The 18,750-nt window shown below is 56.4% G+C and overlaps 2 protein-coding genes across 3 annotated transcripts; one reads left to right on the top strand and one right to left on the bottom strand.

Annotated features, from left to right (window-relative positions):
* Positions 1 to 3,732: 3,732 nt before the first annotated feature.
* Positions 3,733 to 7,478, bottom strand: LOC148818857 (uncharacterized). The gene is made up of 6 exons (XM_088936066.1): positions 6,966 to 7,478; positions 5,576 to 5,896; positions 5,323 to 5,430; positions 4,857 to 4,900; positions 4,618 to 4,734; positions 3,733 to 3,994 (listed from the first exon to the last, which is right to left on the bottom strand). The coding sequence occupies exons 1-6, from the start codon at positions 7,015 to 7,017 to the stop codon at positions 3,809 to 3,811; spliced, it is 828 nt and encodes a 275-aa protein (XP_088792192.1). The 5' UTR covers positions 7,018 to 7,478; the 3' UTR covers positions 3,733 to 3,808.
* A 1,173-nt stretch (positions 7,479 to 8,651) lies between these two features.
* LOC148818858 (transmembrane protein 233-like) lies at positions 8,652 to 17,800 on the top strand. 2 transcript variants are annotated; one of them, XM_088936160.1, is made up of 3 exons: positions 8,652 to 9,411; positions 14,367 to 14,501; positions 15,667 to 17,800. In XM_088936160.1, the coding sequence occupies exons 1-3, from the start codon at positions 8,932 to 8,934 to the stop codon at positions 15,676 to 15,678; spliced, it is 627 nt and encodes a 208-aa protein (XP_088792286.1). In that variant the 5' UTR covers positions 8,652 to 8,931; the 3' UTR covers positions 15,679 to 17,800. The 2 variants fall into 2 exon arrangements, with proteins under 2 accessions (XP_088792286.1, XP_088792287.1); XM_088936161.1 differs by having other exon boundaries at positions 16,438 to 17,800.
* Positions 17,801 to 18,750: the final 950 nt, after the last annotated feature.

The raw sequence follows: 18,750 nt of genomic DNA on the forward strand, positions 1-18,750 counted from the left end.
GGAAATGCGGTCGTATAGCGCTTTTCATAGCGAATAAGCTGACAGTGCTTCACATACAGGAGTGGACACGCCGCACCTCCACTGCCGTGCTACCCCCCCCCCCCCAAGGGGGAGCCCCCCCAGTCCTACACCCCGTCCTGTTTCATTGCCAGTAGGAACTCAGAGCGATTATCGGGTTATAAAAAGTTTTTAAAACTCGCGAGGCGGAAGTTTTGTGGTTTTTTTTTTGGTTCGTTTAGAAAGCGCTCGAGGTCTTCTGCCGCCACGCCGGAGCGCCGCCCCCCGCTGTCTGAGACAGAGACCGGTTGGGCTCGGTTCCGCTCGGAGCTGCTCGCCGTGAGCCGACGGAGACAGGCCTTCGCTAAGGGGCACTGCCCCCCCCCCCCTCAAAAAAAAAAAGAATTTTCTAGTAAAGTGGACAAAATGTTATTTTTTTATGAATTACTGAAAAATATTTATGTAACCCATCAGTCAGCTGGTCTGTCGTGTCATGCCGAATGAAGAAACGTCGCTAGGCCCTGCTTCCCACCTGCGGTTCCAGGGCGGGATTTATAATAAACACAGCGGGCGGGTTTGGAGCCGGAAAGTGTTCAATCTCATAATCAGAAAGCTGTGCTGACGGCAGTCTCAATAATGGATATAAGAAAATGGTTCAAGGGCCCCTCTTCAGTCCCCGCCCAAGGGGCTGTGTAGTGGGGAAAGGACGAGGGCGCAGGCGAGCACACGCCAGGTCCGGCCGGGCTGCTGTCTCTGTTAGAGACGGAGCCGGCTGGGCCAATCAAGACTCCCGGCCGGTCATCTGTGGGGCGCTGCCGCAGCCTCCGGATGACCCAGGGATGGAAAAACACAAGCAGGGCGCTCGACGTCCGTCTGTTTCAGGGTGAGAGTCGCTCTGTTGTATCTCCGTGGTGCCCTGATCGAGAACGGCTCGAGTACAGCGTCGTACCCCTGCGGGAAGGGCAGCAGTGCCCGCGCCACTGACTCCACTTGTACAGCTGGGGGTACCGTGACGGGGAACACGCCAGACGAAGGGCTTCACAGGCGCTCCGCTTCAGAGGAACATTCTGGAAGGAGCATGAGGCGCGCCCTGAACATGACCGGGACATTTCCGCTCTCCTTAACGCGGACCAGCTCAGACAAAAATCCGCTGAGTCACGTGTCTCAAACCCAAATGCCCACCCGTTCGAATTGTTCTGGCGCCGGCCCTGGTTCGGAACCGGGAGTGGACCCGCCTCTGCGATGGGTCGCTCTGTCAGAGGGATTCTCACCGCTGCTGTCGGACGTGCACGGCCCCGACCGAGCGAATCAACACCTCCTGATTGACCGGGGTGGCGATTTTAGGAACCCGGGCGAACTGAGGTCCTCCGTGGACGCAGCTGGGCTCCGTGGGCCCGAGCCGTTTAGTTTCATTTCCCCACAAGCTCTACAGCGAGCTGGGCTGACTGGCCACCAACGACACCAGCGGGGTAAGATACTCACGAACGTCTCGGTCAGAACGGCTAAAGAAGAATGAATTCCAGCTTCACGCAAATAAAAAAGGTTAAAAAAAGCTACAGAAGGCGTGCCGGTGGTCGGCACTGCTGCCTCGCAGCGCGGGGGCCCTGGGGTGCTGTCTGCATGGAGTCTGTCTGTTCTCCTCGTGTTCGCGCGCGTATCCGTGTGTGTGTGTGTGTATCTGTGCGTGTGGATATCTGTGTGTCTGCGCGTGTCTGTGTATCTGTGTGAGTGTCTGTATCTGTATCTGAGTGTGCGTATCTGTGTATCTGTGAGTGTGTCTGTGTATCTGTGTGAGTGTCTGTATCTGTATCTGTATCTGAGTGTGCGTGTCTGTGTATCTGTGAGTGTCTGTGTTTGTGCGTGTGTGTGTGTGTGTGTGTGTGTATCAGTACGTGTGCGTGTCTGTATCTGTGAGTGTCTGTGTTTGTGCGTGTCTATGTATCAGTGAGTGTGTGTATCAGTGCGTGTGAGTGTGTCTGTACTTGTTCTGCGATGGGCTAGCCCCCCACTCCGACTCCCCCGCGACCCTGACCCCGACCAGAACAGTAGGAAACCGAGGCGCAAAGCACACGTTTGTTTTTTTCCATCCAGCTTTTTTGCGCTGTGTGAGACGCTGTCTCGCGGTCAACGCGTGCGAACCGGCCCGGCGCTCGTGGGGCTCCGTTTCCCGTCTGCACCTGCCACGACGGGCCGCACACTTCCTGCTACTGGGGGTCTCGCGGCGCGGCCGGGGAAGGGGCTCGTGACTGTGCCTCCTGGGTGAGGAGTGGAAGCACGCGCTGCCCCGTCTCCGCACGCTCACGGGGCTCCGTGTCGATCCCGATGATCTGAACGGGAACTGGGACGTGCGCGTATTTCGGTAGATGTATATCGTGCCTGCGGTGCGCGTCTCATACGCCGGTGAGATGGCGCTGGAAAAGGAATTGATCTCGGACCTGAGCTCAGGCGCGCGCCAGTGTAGTGGTCCTGCCCTCGGGCTCCTCGAGACTCAGTCTCGGGTGAAGCCCGTGGCGCCTGCACGCGTCCCGACTTCATAAACAAACACATCCGCGCCTGCTGGGCACTATACTGTATGTCTAGAGAAAAGAGATCACTTTATTAGCCCTATACAATCTCTTGCATTAGGAATGTGTCTTTTCGCAGACCCCAGCTTGCTCTCCATGAGACACACAGACAGGGAGAGAAGCTGGGGGTCAGAGCGCAGGGTCGGCCATTTATACAGCACCAATAACTCCGTAATAGAGCCCTTACATAGGCGCATTCTGGCGTTTCTTCATGACACTGCAATGGCGGAGTTATTAGGAGTGACAGGTTATTAAAACAGTTAACGCTCAGTGAATCTTTTAATTTTATAAAGGACGTATACAATGAAGTGAAGCAGCAATAAATAGCACAGCATTCCGTGGCTCTTCAACTTATAGGCTTCAAACTCATACCCGCACAGTAGATGAGAATAACAGCGATTGAGGTTTCTGTCGCTCTCCAGCGCCGTTCGAGCGCCGAGTCTGCGGACACACACCGGACAACACCTGTAGATTTCCAACCACAGGCACGGCTCCGAAACGGCGCTTTAATTGGCACTGGTGTGCGACCGTGTTTAATAATAATAATAATAATAATAATAATAATAATAATAATAATTGCTTACACTTATATAGCTCTTTTCTGGACACTCCACTGACAGCTCTTTACAGGTAATGGGGATCCCCTCCACCCCCACCAGTGTGCAGCCCCACCTGGATGATGCGCCAGTCCGCTCCCCACACACCAGCTCTCAGTGGGGAGGAGAGCAGAGTGATGGAGCCAGTTCAGAGATGGGGATTATTAGGAGGCCATGACTGGTAAAGGCCAGGGGGAAATTTGGCCAGGACGCCGGGGTATTAATTATAATTATATAATTAATCGTAATTATAATTACGTAGCCCGTGCACACACTTACTTTGAACAAATTAGGACGCGTGTGGCACGCGGGCTGACGGACCTATCCTTGATCTCGCGAGCAGTAAAGGTACGTTTCCCCGATAAAGTTCCCCGTTAGCGGCTCCCTGGGGTGTCGTTCATTTTAACGATCTTGTGAACTCGCCTCGCCGTTAAGATAATCAACGACAAAACGAGCAGTTTTGGATGTGTTTACTTCAAAGTTCAACACAAGAACATATTTGAGCAACCAACATCCGACCAGATTTTGAAAATGTCTCCGTAACTCGTGGTTCACGGAGACTGTTGCGATGTATAGAGACAATACAGTCCTTTTCTAGACGAGGCGACACGTCGCGGCGTGTGAGCGAGTCGTTCCCGCGGTCCTTCTTTTTCACTCCTTTTCTTCCTTCGTTCTCGGTCTTCCTGTCGTCGGCTTACCTGCGGGATGTACACGCGTGAATCTCGGCTTGTGGGGTCGAGCCGTGCCTGCAGTATTCCACGATGTCCACGCGTGTCGGCTCCACTCCGGGCCGCACAGAGAATACACCACCTCCTCGTGCCGCTCTCCAGCGCGCGCCTGGAAGGGAGATTGATTTGAAATTCTGGCCGAACGAAACTCCACCGGGCGCCCTGGGTTTACAGGCTTGTCTTATGAGAATAAGTCGTTGTGTTTCTACCCGTAACGCGGGCTGGAGGTGCCCACAGTTCTGAGCGCCCGTGGGCGTCAGGGTTTAGCAGAAATCAGACTTCTCGTCGATGGCGGGCGATGCTCCGAGAGATAGTCAAAGCTCTTTTCCCCCCTCAATGTGTTATAGATACATTGCAATGTATGCATTATAGATCCCTGTCATTAATCGATATTTTGCGATGGACGGATGTAAAGGCTATTTTAAATAGACTGCAGCGAGAAACGAGAACAACAGCGAGAAACAGGTTCGGGCGGGAGTGTTTCTGAAAAAACCCTTCGGGCTCGAGGCGACTTCTGCAATTCGCGCACTATCTCGAGCGCGGTGCGCGGTGCACACCCTGCCACCGGCTCGCTCGCTCGCTCGCTCGGGCTCGGGGCTTCAGCCCAGTGAAGTATCTCGGGCTCTCGGTACGAACCGGGCCGGGCCGGGCCGGGCCGGGCCGGGCCGGGATGTCCCGCGCGCGGCAGGCTCGGGAACGTGTGGATAATGATGTCTGCGCGCGCTGCCGTACCTGCCGCGCGGCCGCGGGCTCGCCGCCTCCTCGCGCCGCGGCGCAGGTCCCTCTCGCGGGGAAACGCAGGGCAGAGTAGCCGACGTCCTCCGGCTCCGGCTCGCGGGAGGCGCGCGCCTGCTGGGGAGATTCGACAGGAGTTCTCGCTCCGCTTGCCGAGCGCGGCGCGGAGCACCCCCCCCCCCCCCCAGTCCCGTAGGCAAAAACAGTTAATTCATGAATAAATAGAAATATCTCACCGGAGGCCCGCGGTCTGCTTCAGTGTAGATGACTTCATTATTGCCTGCAAAAGAGCACAGAGGTCTGCGTGTTTATTCGTGCCCCGGCCGTCGGGCTTGAAGCTCAGAACACGCAGCAGCAGGTGCAGAGGACAAGGCACCATTTTACCGAAGGAGAACATGTGTACATTTGAAATATTTTCATCACATTTAAGATTTAAGATCATTATTTTCTCATGTTTAATCAAGGAAGGGGCACGGCGGCAAGGATAATAATAACTTATTGCTGCAGTATTTAATTCATTTGTTTCATATAATGAATTCATCTGAAAGAGCTGAAGCTCCTTTCAGTAGAGATTCAGTGTTTGATCTATAACGCCAGCAGTTCGGCACCAGCGGCCTGTGAGTTATCTTACGGATACACTTCTGGCTAATTAATCAAACTAGTACGGGCTCACAGGAGCTCGTGGCTCGTCTATCACCTTACCGGTCTCCCGCCTGGCCCGGGAGCAGCGGAGCGCGACCGCCGCCGCCAGCAGCACCAGCGCGGGCACGAGCGCCCAGGGCAGCGCCTGGAGCCGGGGCCCACTCGCGCCTGCGGGAGGGAGCCGACAGGACCGCCGTTAGAGCGCTCACAAGAGGTTTGCCTTAAGTTTTAAGTGTTCTGCCTTCGTTACAAGGAGGGGGGGGGGGGGGGGGATTCTGGTGTCCACGAGGCCGCGGGTCACGCGAAGTCTCACCTGAGACGGTCAGCCGCGTGCCGTTCCCCCACGCGCCCTCCAGCTGCACGGGGATCAGCGGGGTGATCTTGCACGCGTACACGCCGCTGTCATTCCGGCGCAGCGCGCGGAGCGTCAGCACCGCCAGGGTGCCTTGGCCCGTGACGTTCTGGCGCGAGTACCATGTCGGCGGGGGCGCCTCGCCGGCTGTGGGGTTCCGGTACCACTCCACCGACACCGTCTCCAACCCGGTGCCGTTGAAGGAGCAGCTGATGGCGGCCTCGCCGCCTTCCTCGGCGCGCAGGGACTCGGGCCACTGGCGGACGCCGAGCAGCCGCTGTCCTGGGAATCGAGAAAGAAGGAGCTCAAGCCGTCCGTATCGTCGCGAATAATGACCACAGCAGCTGCTACCTGGACTTTCCTCCGAGCACGGGCATCGCCGAGAAACGCGCTCAGGCTGAGCTTCGTGCCCAGCAGTCAAAGATCCTCACGTCAACAGCACCTTCAAAGTAACCCCAGCTGCTCCAGGGGTGCTGTATACAGGGCTGACCCTGCGCTCTGACCCCCAGCTTCTCTCTCCCCGTCTGTGTGTCTCATGGAGAGCAAGCTGGGGTCTGCGAAAAGATCATTCCTCATGCGAGAAATTGTATAGGGCTAATAAAGTGATGTTAAGTAGATTTTGTTTGGACCTGCTGGTAGATTGATCCCCCTTCGTGTTAACAAGCGAGACGCGTGGAAAGGAATTGGTTGAAGGAGGCGAAGGGAGAACAGTGCGGTTGGAGCAGAGAGAGAGAGAGAGAGAGAGGGAGAGAAACTCCCCAGCCGCGCAGCGGGAGCCCCGCCGGGCGTCTCGCAGGAGGCGCAGACAGACGCCAGAAGCGTCGTTTCCAGCACCTGGCGAGCTGCCCTACTGTCCGGGTCCGATTGCTGAACCCTCCGGTCTCATCTACACCTCGTTCACGGCCTGAGCTGAGCCGTGTTGTTTAGCTTGTTGAATATCAGCGGTCTGTGCCGGGAAGCAGTACGTCTTCAGTCCAAATAAGTCGCACAAATGGGTGTAAAAAATGTTTTAATAAATTAGCCTGATGTAACTGCCTTATTGCTTTAATGCACTTTGAACAATCAAACGTTTACGTCGACGACAAGTCAAAATTAGTTCAAGTTAGGGAGCTGCGTCAGCATGCGTGGGCTGCAAAGGTTAATTCCTTTGAAAGGTAAAGGTTAATTCCCTGCTGAAAAACACGAAGTTTCGGCTGTGGAGCCATTTTCGGGTGTCAGACCTGAAGAAGGCTCCACAGCCGAAACGTTGTGTTTCTTTCCTTCTCTTTTCTGCAGGGAATTAACCCAAAAGTCAAGGGTCTCCTTGAAAGCAGGTCGACTGACACATCCCTGCGGCGGGGCCTCTCCCTACCTGAAGCGCGCGCCGCCTGGACGATCACCAGGAGCCGCAGGAGCGCCGCCATCCTCTCGCGCCGCCCGCACGCGCCCGCTGCCCGGCGAGGTGGGAACGTCTCGCGCCCGGCAAGGCGCCGCTTGATTCCGCCTTTTTCCGTTTTTTGTTTTACCTCGGAGTGTCAGTGCGCGACGCTCTGCTGACGAGCTCCTCTGTGGCGAGGAAGAGGAGGAGGAGGAGTAGAGGAGGGAGGGACGGGGCAGCGCCCTCGCATCTGCGAATCACTCAGCTTTCTTTCTCTCTCTCTCTCTCCGAAACTGACGAGCTGCGACTGACGCGCGCGGCATCCGCTGTCCCGCCGGTAGCCTCGCGCTCAGAGCTCGATCTCTGGACACGTCGCGCAAACTGCACCACGCTCCCACGGTTTATCAACAGACTGTTCTCGAAAGACCCGAACGCAGAAAGGTCTTGTTCTGGGTTTAGAACAATACACCTCATTTCATATAGCGCCTTCAAAAGCAAACATCTCAAAACGCTCATTATTACTTGCTCATAAATATTGAGGCAGCTGGTGAATTGTCTCTACCACTGCCTTTTTGCTGCGCGCACGCCCGTGGTCTTAATTGATTAATTGCTTCAGGGCTCGAGAACAGCCTCCCGCGGCCTCGCGACCGAGGTTCCCACGAGCTCTTCCTGCAGACGAAGAGGGAGCGCAGTCCGGGTGCGGGGGGGAGGGGGACGCGACCCGGGTCCCTCCGCGCCTGCACGGGTGACACCGGCGGCCTTCTCGAGCCGGGCAGGAGCTCGTGGGCGGAGGTGTGAAGAGCTGCTCTGACACACGCGTGCGCACCACAGCGCTGCAGACAGAGTGGGAGAGTGTACCCCCCATGGCACCTCTCTCAACTCCTCCCCCGGCTTTGTGTCTGCCGAGTCCGCTAAAATCTTCCCACGACTCTGTGTGTGTGAAGTCTTTCTGCTGCCCTCGGTCTCCTTCATCTCCGCTTCGCGTCACTCCGTCTCACAAGCCTCCTGTCTGCGGGGCCGGCTGGCCTCAAACACCGCATCAAGGCGACACGGCCTCCGGGGAGTAAAGACAGACAGCCACACCCTTCAGGCCGAAACGCCCGGGGCAGGCCTGGCCCGCTCTGACCCGGGACGGCTTCACCGGTGACAGAACCAGGCGAAAGTCAGAGCGTCCCTGTGTGATAAAGAGGCACTCGCCCGCAGTGAAGGTGGGGCAAGCTGCTGACCGTCCGTCCATCTGTCCGTCACCTCGGCCTCCGCCGGGGCTGTTCTCGCACTCCTCCCGCCGCTGTGCAGTAACTCCTTCAGACGGCAGCTGCACTGTCCAGCAAGAGAATTTCTTGCCCCGTCTGTGAGTGGGAGCGACAACAGTGTGGGCAATTCACACGCACGTGTCCGCCGTGCTCAAATCAAAACCGCGCGCGATTAAAAATAAAAAACACGACATGAGCTGTCTCGCGGCGAGGGCTCGCAGGCGCGTGGGAGCTCCTGGTGCACTTCTGCAGGTTCTGACCGCCCGCCCCCCCCGGCCACACGCGCGCCCTGGGGGTGGAGGCGCGCGGGGACTGTGAGCGCCCTGGAGACGAAGACCCGGGGCTGCACGCGCGCACGCAGGCAGGCACGCACGCGTGGGCGGTGAACTCGGGTGATCTAGTGATCTATAAAAGATCATCCTCCCTTTCACCTGCTCAGCGCTGGAGAAGCACGGAGGAGTTAATTTCACCCCTTCCATTTGTTTAGCTCGGTGTCTCGGGTGTCTGTGTCCACAGTGGGACCGATCGAGCACGGAGAGCACTTTTATCAGGGGGCTTCGTGGCGCCCGAGCCCCGTGGGTCCAGAAACACGACAAGTTCCTGATTCGGGTTTTAAAAATATAGCTGGAAGGCGTCACCGCGGCTTCTGCGGGACCCGCCGGCGTGCGCCGCGAGCCGGCAGCGCGGGTCGCACAGGCCACTGGGTAATGCCCACCGTATCGATCGGGCCGTCCGCACGAGCCGGTCAGCAGATTCCCTCTCTCCCCGCCCCGCTGGGGCCACGAGACAGGAATGGGCAGGCGGGAGCCGCCCTGCTGCCTGTCTCCCTCCCTCCCTCCCTCCCTCTGCCCCCCTCTCCCCGCAGCCCGAGGACGGATAATATTCTCCTCCCGGGCTCATTAGGTCAGCTCTCGGCTTCCCGGCTGGAGATCAGGTCTCGCCGCCTCTCCGCCGGAGCGCAGCTGCCGTCTCCCCTCCCGCCTCCCGGAGAACCGAGCCGCCCGAGCCGCCCCATGTCCGTGCCGGCGGCGAACTCCGGGGCGAAGAGCCCCCTGGACGCGGAGCAGGGCGCGGAGCGCGAGGCTCCCGAGGTGCCCCCTCCCCGGAATTACCTCTTCCTGACCATCTTCACCTGCTTCTGCCCGGCGTACCCCGTCAACATCGTGGCGCTGGTCTTCTCCGTCATGGTAAGCAGGCAGGAGCCGGCGCGGGTCTCGGGCAGGACCGTTCAGTGTGGGTCAGACAGAACCTCTCAGTGTGGGTCAGACAGAACCCCTCAGCGCGGGTCTCGGGCAGGACCGTTCAGTGTGGGTCAGACAGAACCTCTCAGTGTGGGTCAGACAGAACCCCTCAGCGCGGGTCTCGGTCAGAACCCCTCAGTGTGGGTCAGACAGAACCCCTCAGCGCGGGTCTCGGTCAGAACCCCTCAGTGTGGGTCAGGCAGGCAGTCAGCGGGTCTCAGCCCCTGTAATCCTGCGCCCCTGCGCCCCTGTAGCAGGGCCCTGTCGTGTCGCTCTCTCAGAGGGAGCTGGCCGGTGCTGATGGGCCTGCTGACAGTGGGCAGTGCAGGGCCGGGCTCTGGCCGCCAGGACAGAGCAGCAGCTGGACGGGTCCGACCCGCGGCCCGCAGGCGAGGCCTGGGTACAGGGGAGAGGCAGGCAGGAGCGCAGGAATCACAGGACTGGGGCGTCCCAGGAGTCCACTCGCACACACACTAACACACTCACACTCACACACACTCACATACTCTCACACACTAACACACTCACACTCACACACACTCACATACTCTCACACACTAACACACTCACATACTCACACACACTCACATACTCTCACACACTAACACACTAACACACTCACATACTCTCACACACTCACATACTCTCACACACTAACACACTCACACTCACACACACTAACACACTCACACTCACACACACTCACATACTCTCACACACTAACACACTCACATACTCTCACACACTAACACACTCACATACTCACACACTCACATACTCACACACACTAACACACTCACACTCACACACACTAACACACTCACATACTCACACACACACAAACTAACTCACACTCACACACATACTCACACACTCACACACTCTCAAACATACTCGCACACACTCACACACACACACACACACACACACACACACACACACACTAACACACACACGCAGGGCAGAGGAAAGGAGCTGAAGCAGTACAGAGTGGACGCGCGGAGTTGACCCCTGGGGCCGCACCGCTGGTCAGCCGAGAGCGACAGGGAGCTGTAACGAGCCGAGCAGCTGCCAGCACCTCGGGACTCACGCGCTCGTGTGTGAGAGTGTGTGTGTGTGAGTGTGAGTGTGTGTACGTAATGTGAGCGTCTGTGTGCATGTGTGTGAGAGCGTGTGTGTGCATGATGTGACCATGTGTGTGCGTGATGTGAGTGTATGTGTGCATGTGTGAGCGTGTGTGTGCGTGATATGAACGTGTGTGTGCATGTGTGTGTGTGTGTATGTAATGTGTGTGTGTGTGAGTGCATGTGTGTGAGTGTGTGTGCGTGATGTGAGTGTATGTGTGGATGTGTGTGCGTGATATGAACGTGTGTGTGCATGTGTGTGTGTGTACGTAATGTGAGCGTCTGTGTGCATGTGTGTGAGAGCGTGTGTGTGCATGATGTGGCCATGTGTGTGCGTGATGTGAGTGTATGTGTGCATGTGTGTGCGTGATGTGACCATGTGTGTGCGTGATGTGAGCGTGTGTGTGCATGTGTGAGCGTGTGTGTGCGTGATATGAACGTGTGTGTGCATGTGTGTGTGTGTATGTAATGTGAGTGTGTGAGTGTGTGTGTGATGTGAGTGTATGTGTGGATGTGTGTGCGTGATATGAACGTGTGTGTGCATGTGTGTGTGTGTATGTAATGTGAGTGTCTGTGTGCATGTGTGTGAGAGCGTGTGTGTGCGTGATGTGACCATGTGTGTGCGTGATGTGAGTGTATGTGTGCATGTGTGAGCGTGTGTGTGCGTGATATGAACGTGTGTGTGCATGTGTGTGTGTGTGTGTGTGTGCATGTGTGTGTGTGTATGTAATGTGTGTGAGTGTGTGTGCGTAATGTGAGTGTGTGTGTGCATGTGTGTGTGAGCGTGTGTGTGAGCATGTGGGTGTGTGAGTGTGAGTGTGCTTATGTGTCTTCCACTGACGTTCATAAACAAGATGCTGGCTGTTCCTTAGTGCTGGTGAGACTTCCTGAGACACCTGAAATAACCAACAGGCTATTTCTAGAGCCCCCGACAGTAAAACCCGATTTAACTCCCTCTAGCCCTACAGGGGAGAGTGGGGCGTGCGGGCCTCGCCAGCTCTCGGAGATTGGCCCCTGGCGGAGCTGTTTGTAAACACAGTGGAAATGTATCGATGTCCCCGTACATCTGTCCATGTGTCGTCCAGGGGCCCGGCGGTATTCACTTCCTGTTATGTGTTGTAACAAAGGTCAGTCCTGAAGACTGCCGAGTGCAGCTGTCGTTCCTGTGGTCTCTGCGGAGTGTGGTTGCAGTAATAACAGCAACAACAACAACAACAACAACAACAACAACAACAACAATAATAATAATAATGATGAAGACTCACAGGACATTCTTCTTCTTATCATTTGGGCTGGCTTTAAAGCTGAGGTAGCTGTCCGGGAAGGAGCTCCAGTATTTCAATTCAAGGTGCTTTATTAGTATGACCGATGGGTACAATCAGTGTTGCCAAAGCAAAAAAATAAAATTAAATTAACATGGAACAAAACACAAAATAAAAGTAAAATAAAATCTACAGACATATTACAGACATTTACAAAAACAGAGACATTTCATAAAATATTGACATATACTGTAGACAGAAGGAGCATTATTGGGAGACAGACTCACTGGTCCTCAGGCTGTGACAGGAGATCACATACTGGGCTGCCAGTTCTCACCTGTCTTCAAGTGCGGTGCCTCACCACTGGGCTTCAGAGCTGTGTTGCGTTCAATCCCTTCCCCCGGGAACTTCCTCCTAGGTGTCCTCTGAGGAGCACGGGGAAGAGTGAATTAGCACGCACCTGATCAGCGTGGCGCCATTCCAGGGGTCTCACAAGTTTGCCGCGCATCTGGAAAGGGAAATCGGACCCCTGTGGAAACGTCGGAGTGAAACCGCAGCCGAGCAGCAGGGGGTCCCCAGCCAGCGGTGGGGACCTGGCCCAGGGAGCCGCCATGCGGTTAACTCGGCGCTGACTGTGCTGCCCTGACCTCTGGGGGGGGGAGGCACGAGGGCGGTGAGCCTGCTGGGACTCTGCTGGGTACGGACCCAGACCAGCTCGACAGCGCCCTTCTCTCTCGGGGGGACCAGTATCCCCTGGGGCAGCTGCGTGTTAGCCCCCCCTGTGAATTCTGGGAAACTCCCCGTGTGAGTTTTCGGGTGTAATGCCTGCTCTTCCTCCTCCTCCTCTCCGCTCATCATCGTTCCCTGTGGGGGGGGGGTGGAGCTGGGGGCCACAGCCTCTCTGGGGTCCCCGCGCCCCTGTGTCTGGAGCAGAGGTTGGTGAGCGCACATCCCAGGGGCGACCCCAGTGACAAGCAGCCCACCCTTCCGAACTCTCCTCACCCCCCACGGGACCTGCGGTTGTCCCGGAATTCCGCTTCCCAGGAAGAGCTGGGAATGCTCTCCGGAGCAGGGCGCGCCGGCTGCCCCGCGCCCGTGCTGCTTGCGATCCAGAATCGGAGGGGGGTCGTGCTCCGTCCATTAGCCGCGCCAGCTTGGGAAGTCAGGAGCTTTCTGATGAGACAGCTGTATCCCCTCTGGCTCAAGCCTGCCCTGATTCCAGTCCCTGTCTGTCCAGCCCTGACAGATCGTCAATACCCCCCTCCTGGGGGAGGATGTGCTGCCCAAGCAACTAGAGGCTTTTAGCTTCTTAAAAAACGAAGAGTGTAGAGTCTCTAATGCAGGTGGTCAATAATTCATATGCAGAGTAGCAGGACGGGAAGTACTGTCTTCCTGTGGAAGAATAGGAATGGTGTATTTTTAATGAATCCTCCAGCAGGAGAAAACAGCTGATCTATTTCATGTCGGTCTATCTGGTCTGTCCAGGCATGCATTCTTGGATAGTTTTTTGAGAAAAGGCTGTTCTGCTTGATGAACAGAGAGCTGCCACTGTGTTTTTTGGGGGGGGGGGGGCTGTACCCCCGGTCTGTGGCCCCCCTGACTTCCAGGGCGGGGAGGTGATAGGAGTATAGAGTGTTTACAGGGGCCGGGTCCGAAAACTCACTGAGAGGAGGAGGCTCAACGCCCAGATCTGGGGTCTCCCTCACTCCTCTCCCGAAGCCGGACCCCCCTGCTGGGTATCCCGTCTGGGGTCCAGGACCCTGTGGAGCTGGGGATTGTGAGCGTGGCCCGGGAGCTGAGGTTTTCGGAACAGGAGTTCCCCGTCAGGCGCCCTGCTGGTGAGGGGCTCCCAGTCCCCGCGGTGGCCCGGGATATTGTCCCACAATCCCCTGCCAGCTCGGCCCTCACCCTGCTCGTCCCCTTAGCCACATCTGCGCACATCTGTCTGGCTGCCTGCGCCTTGTGTAGCAGTGCGAGTCCAAGCAGCTCCAGGCGTCTCCGCTGGACTCCCAGCGTCTGGGTTTCCTGGAGAAAGGTGACCTCCTGTGCTCTCCAGCTGGATGGACATCTATCATGGAGAAAGTTGAACTCGGCATCGGTTTCGCAGAGTTTGGGTTTTCCTGCTTTGACATCTTCGGTCATCAGCAGCACCCGTTTCTCGAACCCCCTCAGTCCTACACGCTGGGTCGGACGTGAAGTCAGACAGCTGTCACCTTCAGTAGCTAAAACCTGGATTTCTGTGCACCAGGCACAAGAGACCTCCTTCCCAGCATTCTCAGTGCTCCCCACATGTGTCAGACTCTGCAGGGGCGCCACAGCTCTTTCTAACGGGTCCCCTGCCAGCTTGTGACAGCTGGGAAGTCGTTGCAAACCTGTATCATTTTCACCAGAAGCTTTCGGTCAGTAACGCAGACCCTGCTGCCTGCACCCTCTGGTTTTTTTCTGCGGTTCCGTGAGTATTTCCTGCTCCGTGCGCCCACCCACCCCCCCTCTCCCGCTCTCTCTGTCTGCCCAGTCTGTGAACAGCTACAACCAAGGCGACATCGAGGGCTCGGAGCGTCTGGGCCGCAACGCCCTGTACGTGGCCATCGCCTCCATCATCATCGGCCTGCTGGTCATCGCTATCTACTGCACTGTGCACTTCACCACGGTAGGCGGCTGCCCGGCCCGGCGTCCAGCATGGCGTGTCCAGCCCCGTGTGTCCGGCCCGCTGTCCGTGCTACTGTCATCCATCCTTGTGCGCAGCATGGCGTCTCCCTCCTGCCCTCCTCCCAGCTCAACCACCGCCCTTCGCTGCTGCCAGGCAGGCTGCCCAGACCCTCGAGAGCACGCCCTGTCCTGTCCCTACCCCTGCCGTGCTCCAGGGTCCCCAGGCCCGCTCCCACAGAGCCATCAAACAGGCTGCTTGTTGAAAGTCGGTGTGCCTCTTCTTGTCGAGAATTATTTTCAGGAAATGGCAGGATGAGACCTTTGGCTAGATGGGCCTGTTGGCCCGCACCTGTCCGTAACCCTTTCTCACGTACAGCCCCAGTGCTACATCAGTGCTCTAGTGACGGGGACACCAGACTGTAAAAAAGGCACCGTCCTTCTGATGGGACGTAAAACCAAGGTCTTGACTCTTCCGGGGTTTTTTTAAAAAAATGTAGGGGTGTTACCCTGGTGTCCTGATCAAACCTCTGCTCTGGCTCCATCACTCTGCTCTCCTCCCCGCTGAGAGCTGGTGTGTGGGGAGCGGACTGGTGCATCATCCAGGTGGGGCTGCACACTGGTGGCGGTAGTGGGATCCCTATTACTGTAAAGAGCTGTCAGTGGAGAGTCCAGAATAGTGCTATAGAAGTGTGAGGATGAATTAATTAAATGAGCAATGAGTGGCGTCTCCCCCCCTGTGAGATAGAGACAGTGGAGAGCTGGTCTGTGGGCCTGGCGGGGTTATCTGCCGCCTGGGGAGGGGAGCTGTACGCGCTCGGAGCCCGCAGGCGACCGGGATCGAATCCTGGCGGAGGCGGTGAGGGCTCTGAGCGCGTGCCTGTCCAAAACGCCCGGTTTTCCTTTCGGAAGCGGGTCAGAGCCGATTCTCTCCCAGTGGATCTGCAGAGCAGTCGCCGTGCCCCCCGGTGCATCAGAGCCAAGGGCTTGTTTTTGCTCTCATGGCGATCAGCAGCTATTCGCATTGTGTGCACTTAGAGTCCTCTGTGCGTTCCTCGCCTGGCCAGCTGAGCGCTCCACGATCCTGCGCGTGCTGCTTCCTGCCCCGAGCCCGGATCGAGAGCCACGCCGGCCGTCTAACGGTTTCTGTTTTCCTTCGACTCCTTTAGCACGTGATCTGACCCCGCGCGGCCCCAGACACGCCCTCGCGCGACGCCGCGAGCGAGCCCTCGTGCTGCGCGCCCTCAGGGAAGACCGCGCCCACCTTCCGGTTTTTCCTGGGCTTTCCTTCACGGCGGCGCTCTTGCCTTTACCTTTGTCGATTTTACCGAAAGCGATGAGAAGTATTTCTGCGTTTCTGTATATCCCCAGCAGAGAAGCTCCCCTCCTCTGCTGCTCTCTGTGTATGGCTGGAGTGAGACACAGAGCAGCAGCAGGAGAGGAGGGAGGACGTGTCCTCATGGAAAATTTTACAGTCCTGAGCTGCTCTAAAACCTGGACAGATTTCCTGTCTAGATCATATTCTTTCACTTCACAGGCATCGGTTGTCTCACCTTTCTATCACCCGACTTTGTAGGAACGGCCAGCACGCAGCTCGTAGTCGTTCATTCTGCGCCGGGGTTTTGTTTAAACAAAAACCAATCCGCCCCCATCATCCACGACCCACCCAGAGGGACCCCAGCTGAGAAGGAGCTGTAGGCACGTGCGTGATGAGATGTCGATGTGGCGAAACGTCTTGTGGTATTTCTGTTTGTCTTACAAGGATGGAGCGATTGGCACTCTGCTCGGTTGTTGTGCACTAGTTCTGTGTCTGTTGTATCTCTCGTGCCTTCTGTGGCAGGCACAGTACACGCGATGCATTTTGAAGACGGTTGTGTACAGAAATCAGTGAACGATGCTGTTTCTCGTGTGTCTGTGTATGTGCTCCCCTTTCTTTTTAGATACAGTTTTGAGGTGCGGTGCACCTCGGTGAGGCCACAGACCACAGCCCCCGCGGAGGGGTGTGATGGGGGCATCAGGGGCAGCAGAGCCTAAACTACCCCTCTACCTCCCCGACCACCCCCCCACTCCCCCAGGGGTCCTGGAACCAGACTGCTGACCCAGCAGATGCCCTCCTGTCCACCCACTGACCCAGACACCCACCACCCCACGAAGTCCCCAGCCGCCCTCAGACTGAGACGCCGAGAGGCTGGTGGTTGATGCTTAAATCTCCTTCTTCAATTGTTAACGGGGGCGTCTCTGCTTTCTGTGCTTGGACTCAAGGCCACAGAAGAGCCTGTTCTGCACAACTGAGCATGTTTGTGCTGGAATGGAGGGGGGGGTCTAGGGTTTGGAAGGGGGAGGTGTCTTGAGTCCTCAGTAGCATGGCCTCCTGGCTCCTCTAATTCCACAGGCAGGACTCACCTGATGCTGCCCATTAAACTCGTCAGTCGGTGCCAGCATCAAGGCACTCTGTAGAAGAATAACATTCGATAGAACAAAGGACATTTTTTAAAATTTATCTAATTTAATATCTTTTTCCCTGTGGCCCATATTTAAAGTCTTTAAAACCCACATCCCTCCCCAGTCATGCTGCCGTCCTGGAGCTGACCAGCTGTTCACTGACCAGCGGTGTCTAGTGTGCACTGGTGTTGCTGAAGGGTGGAGCGACCCTCACTGTCCAGAGGGGGCGCTGTGCCAGAGAAACACATTTCAGCATGCCGATTGTAGCCAGCGGCAGGGCTGTCAGCCTCACATGTTTGAAATCCGGATCTGTGCCAGGGTGTTTGGGAATTTGGGGGCCAGGTGTTTGGCAGAGTCTTCTCTCAGAGCCCTGGTTGGGGGGGTGCTTGTTTTCGGGGGTTTGTTAAATCAGGGCTCCCCAAGTTTGCCAATTGAGGACAAGGGTTCAGCTCGTTGTATAGGTGTCCTTAAATCAGCAGCAGCTCCAGAGCTGTGCAGGAAGGATGAACAGTTTGTTTAAGCCCTCACGTGCTCTAAGGAGTCCTGCACCACCTGTGGCGCTGGATTTCTAAACCACCTGCCCTGTCACACCTGAGGGCAAGGTGTGTCTGCGCCAGGGGCGCGTCCCCCTGGGCCTGAAGAGATGTGGGAGCACCGGCTGCACTGTGGGCCCCGATTGGAGTTAAACCTGGCATGAACACGCACATGTGCAGCATGTTGACTTCAAAAAGAAATGTTCTCGTTTGTATGTTTTCACGAAGGTATTGTCTTCGGAAGTGAAGTCACAGTTTACACTTTATTATTGTGTATTTAAAATTATGTACACAGATGTAACACGTTTGAATAAATGTCCAAACCCTCTGTCTCCTCTCATTGTGTATCCTCATTGTGCGTATCTTGTGTATTTTTTCTATTGTTGTTGTCGTTCTGTAAAGCGCTTTGAGAAGACACCTTTAAAGGCGCTATATAAAATAAAGTTCATTGTTACTATGTGATTATTAAACCAGTGGGAGGCTGTGCGGTATCTGTGGAGCCCCTTGACGTCGGTGTGCTGTGGGACTCACGGAAATCAGTAGTCAAGCCATCGTTGGCTGGACGGGCCACAGAATCCAAGGCTGCTATCCAGTGCCGAATCTCTGCTATCTTTCGTCTCTGCAAGTCAAGACAGCTGGAACCGGACCAGCGTGTCTGACATTGGAAGCAGGCAGCTTCTCAGCCCGGGCGCCGTCTCTGTGCAGCGGCTGACAGAGAAGGGGGGCTCGACAGGAGTAACTGGCAGGCGCAGATGTCGGGGGTCAGTGTGTGTGCGTGTCTTCGCACTCAGCCCCTGGTCTCTCCCCCCCCCCTCCGAGCTCCCCCCGGCCCCCGCGGGACAGCTGCATTCTGCCTAGTCTGGAGGATCCTGTATTCCGATCTGTAATCCTATCGGTGGCACCTGCTAAATATAGGGGAGCTATTCCTCCAGGCTGGTCAGCTGACTGGACAAGACAGGCAGCCCCTCGACCTGCTTCTGCACTTCCCAAGATCCGGGGATCCAGGATATCCCGTCCTGGAAAGCTGCTGGATGATCTTCATCATCACCATCATCATCATCAAGAATGCAGACGTGTGGCTCCAGGGCTCGAGACTCTTCCACCTGCCATCTTCCTCGGAGTTTCATGATGCTATTGAGCCCGTTGAAAGGTGTCAGTTCCCCCTGTCGGTGTAGTTCTCAGCTGATTGAGAGTGTAAATGTTAACTGAATGGGAATGCATTATAATAATAATTAATAATAATTGCTTACACTTATAGAGCACTTTTCTGGATACTCC

Source organism: Atractosteus spatula, chromosome 17 (genome assembly GCF_055471065.1).
Source record: "Atractosteus spatula isolate fAtrSpa1 chromosome 17, fAtrSpa1.hap1, whole genome shotgun sequence".
NCBI lineage: Eukaryota > Metazoa > Chordata > Actinopteri > Semionotiformes > Lepisosteidae > Atractosteus > Atractosteus spatula.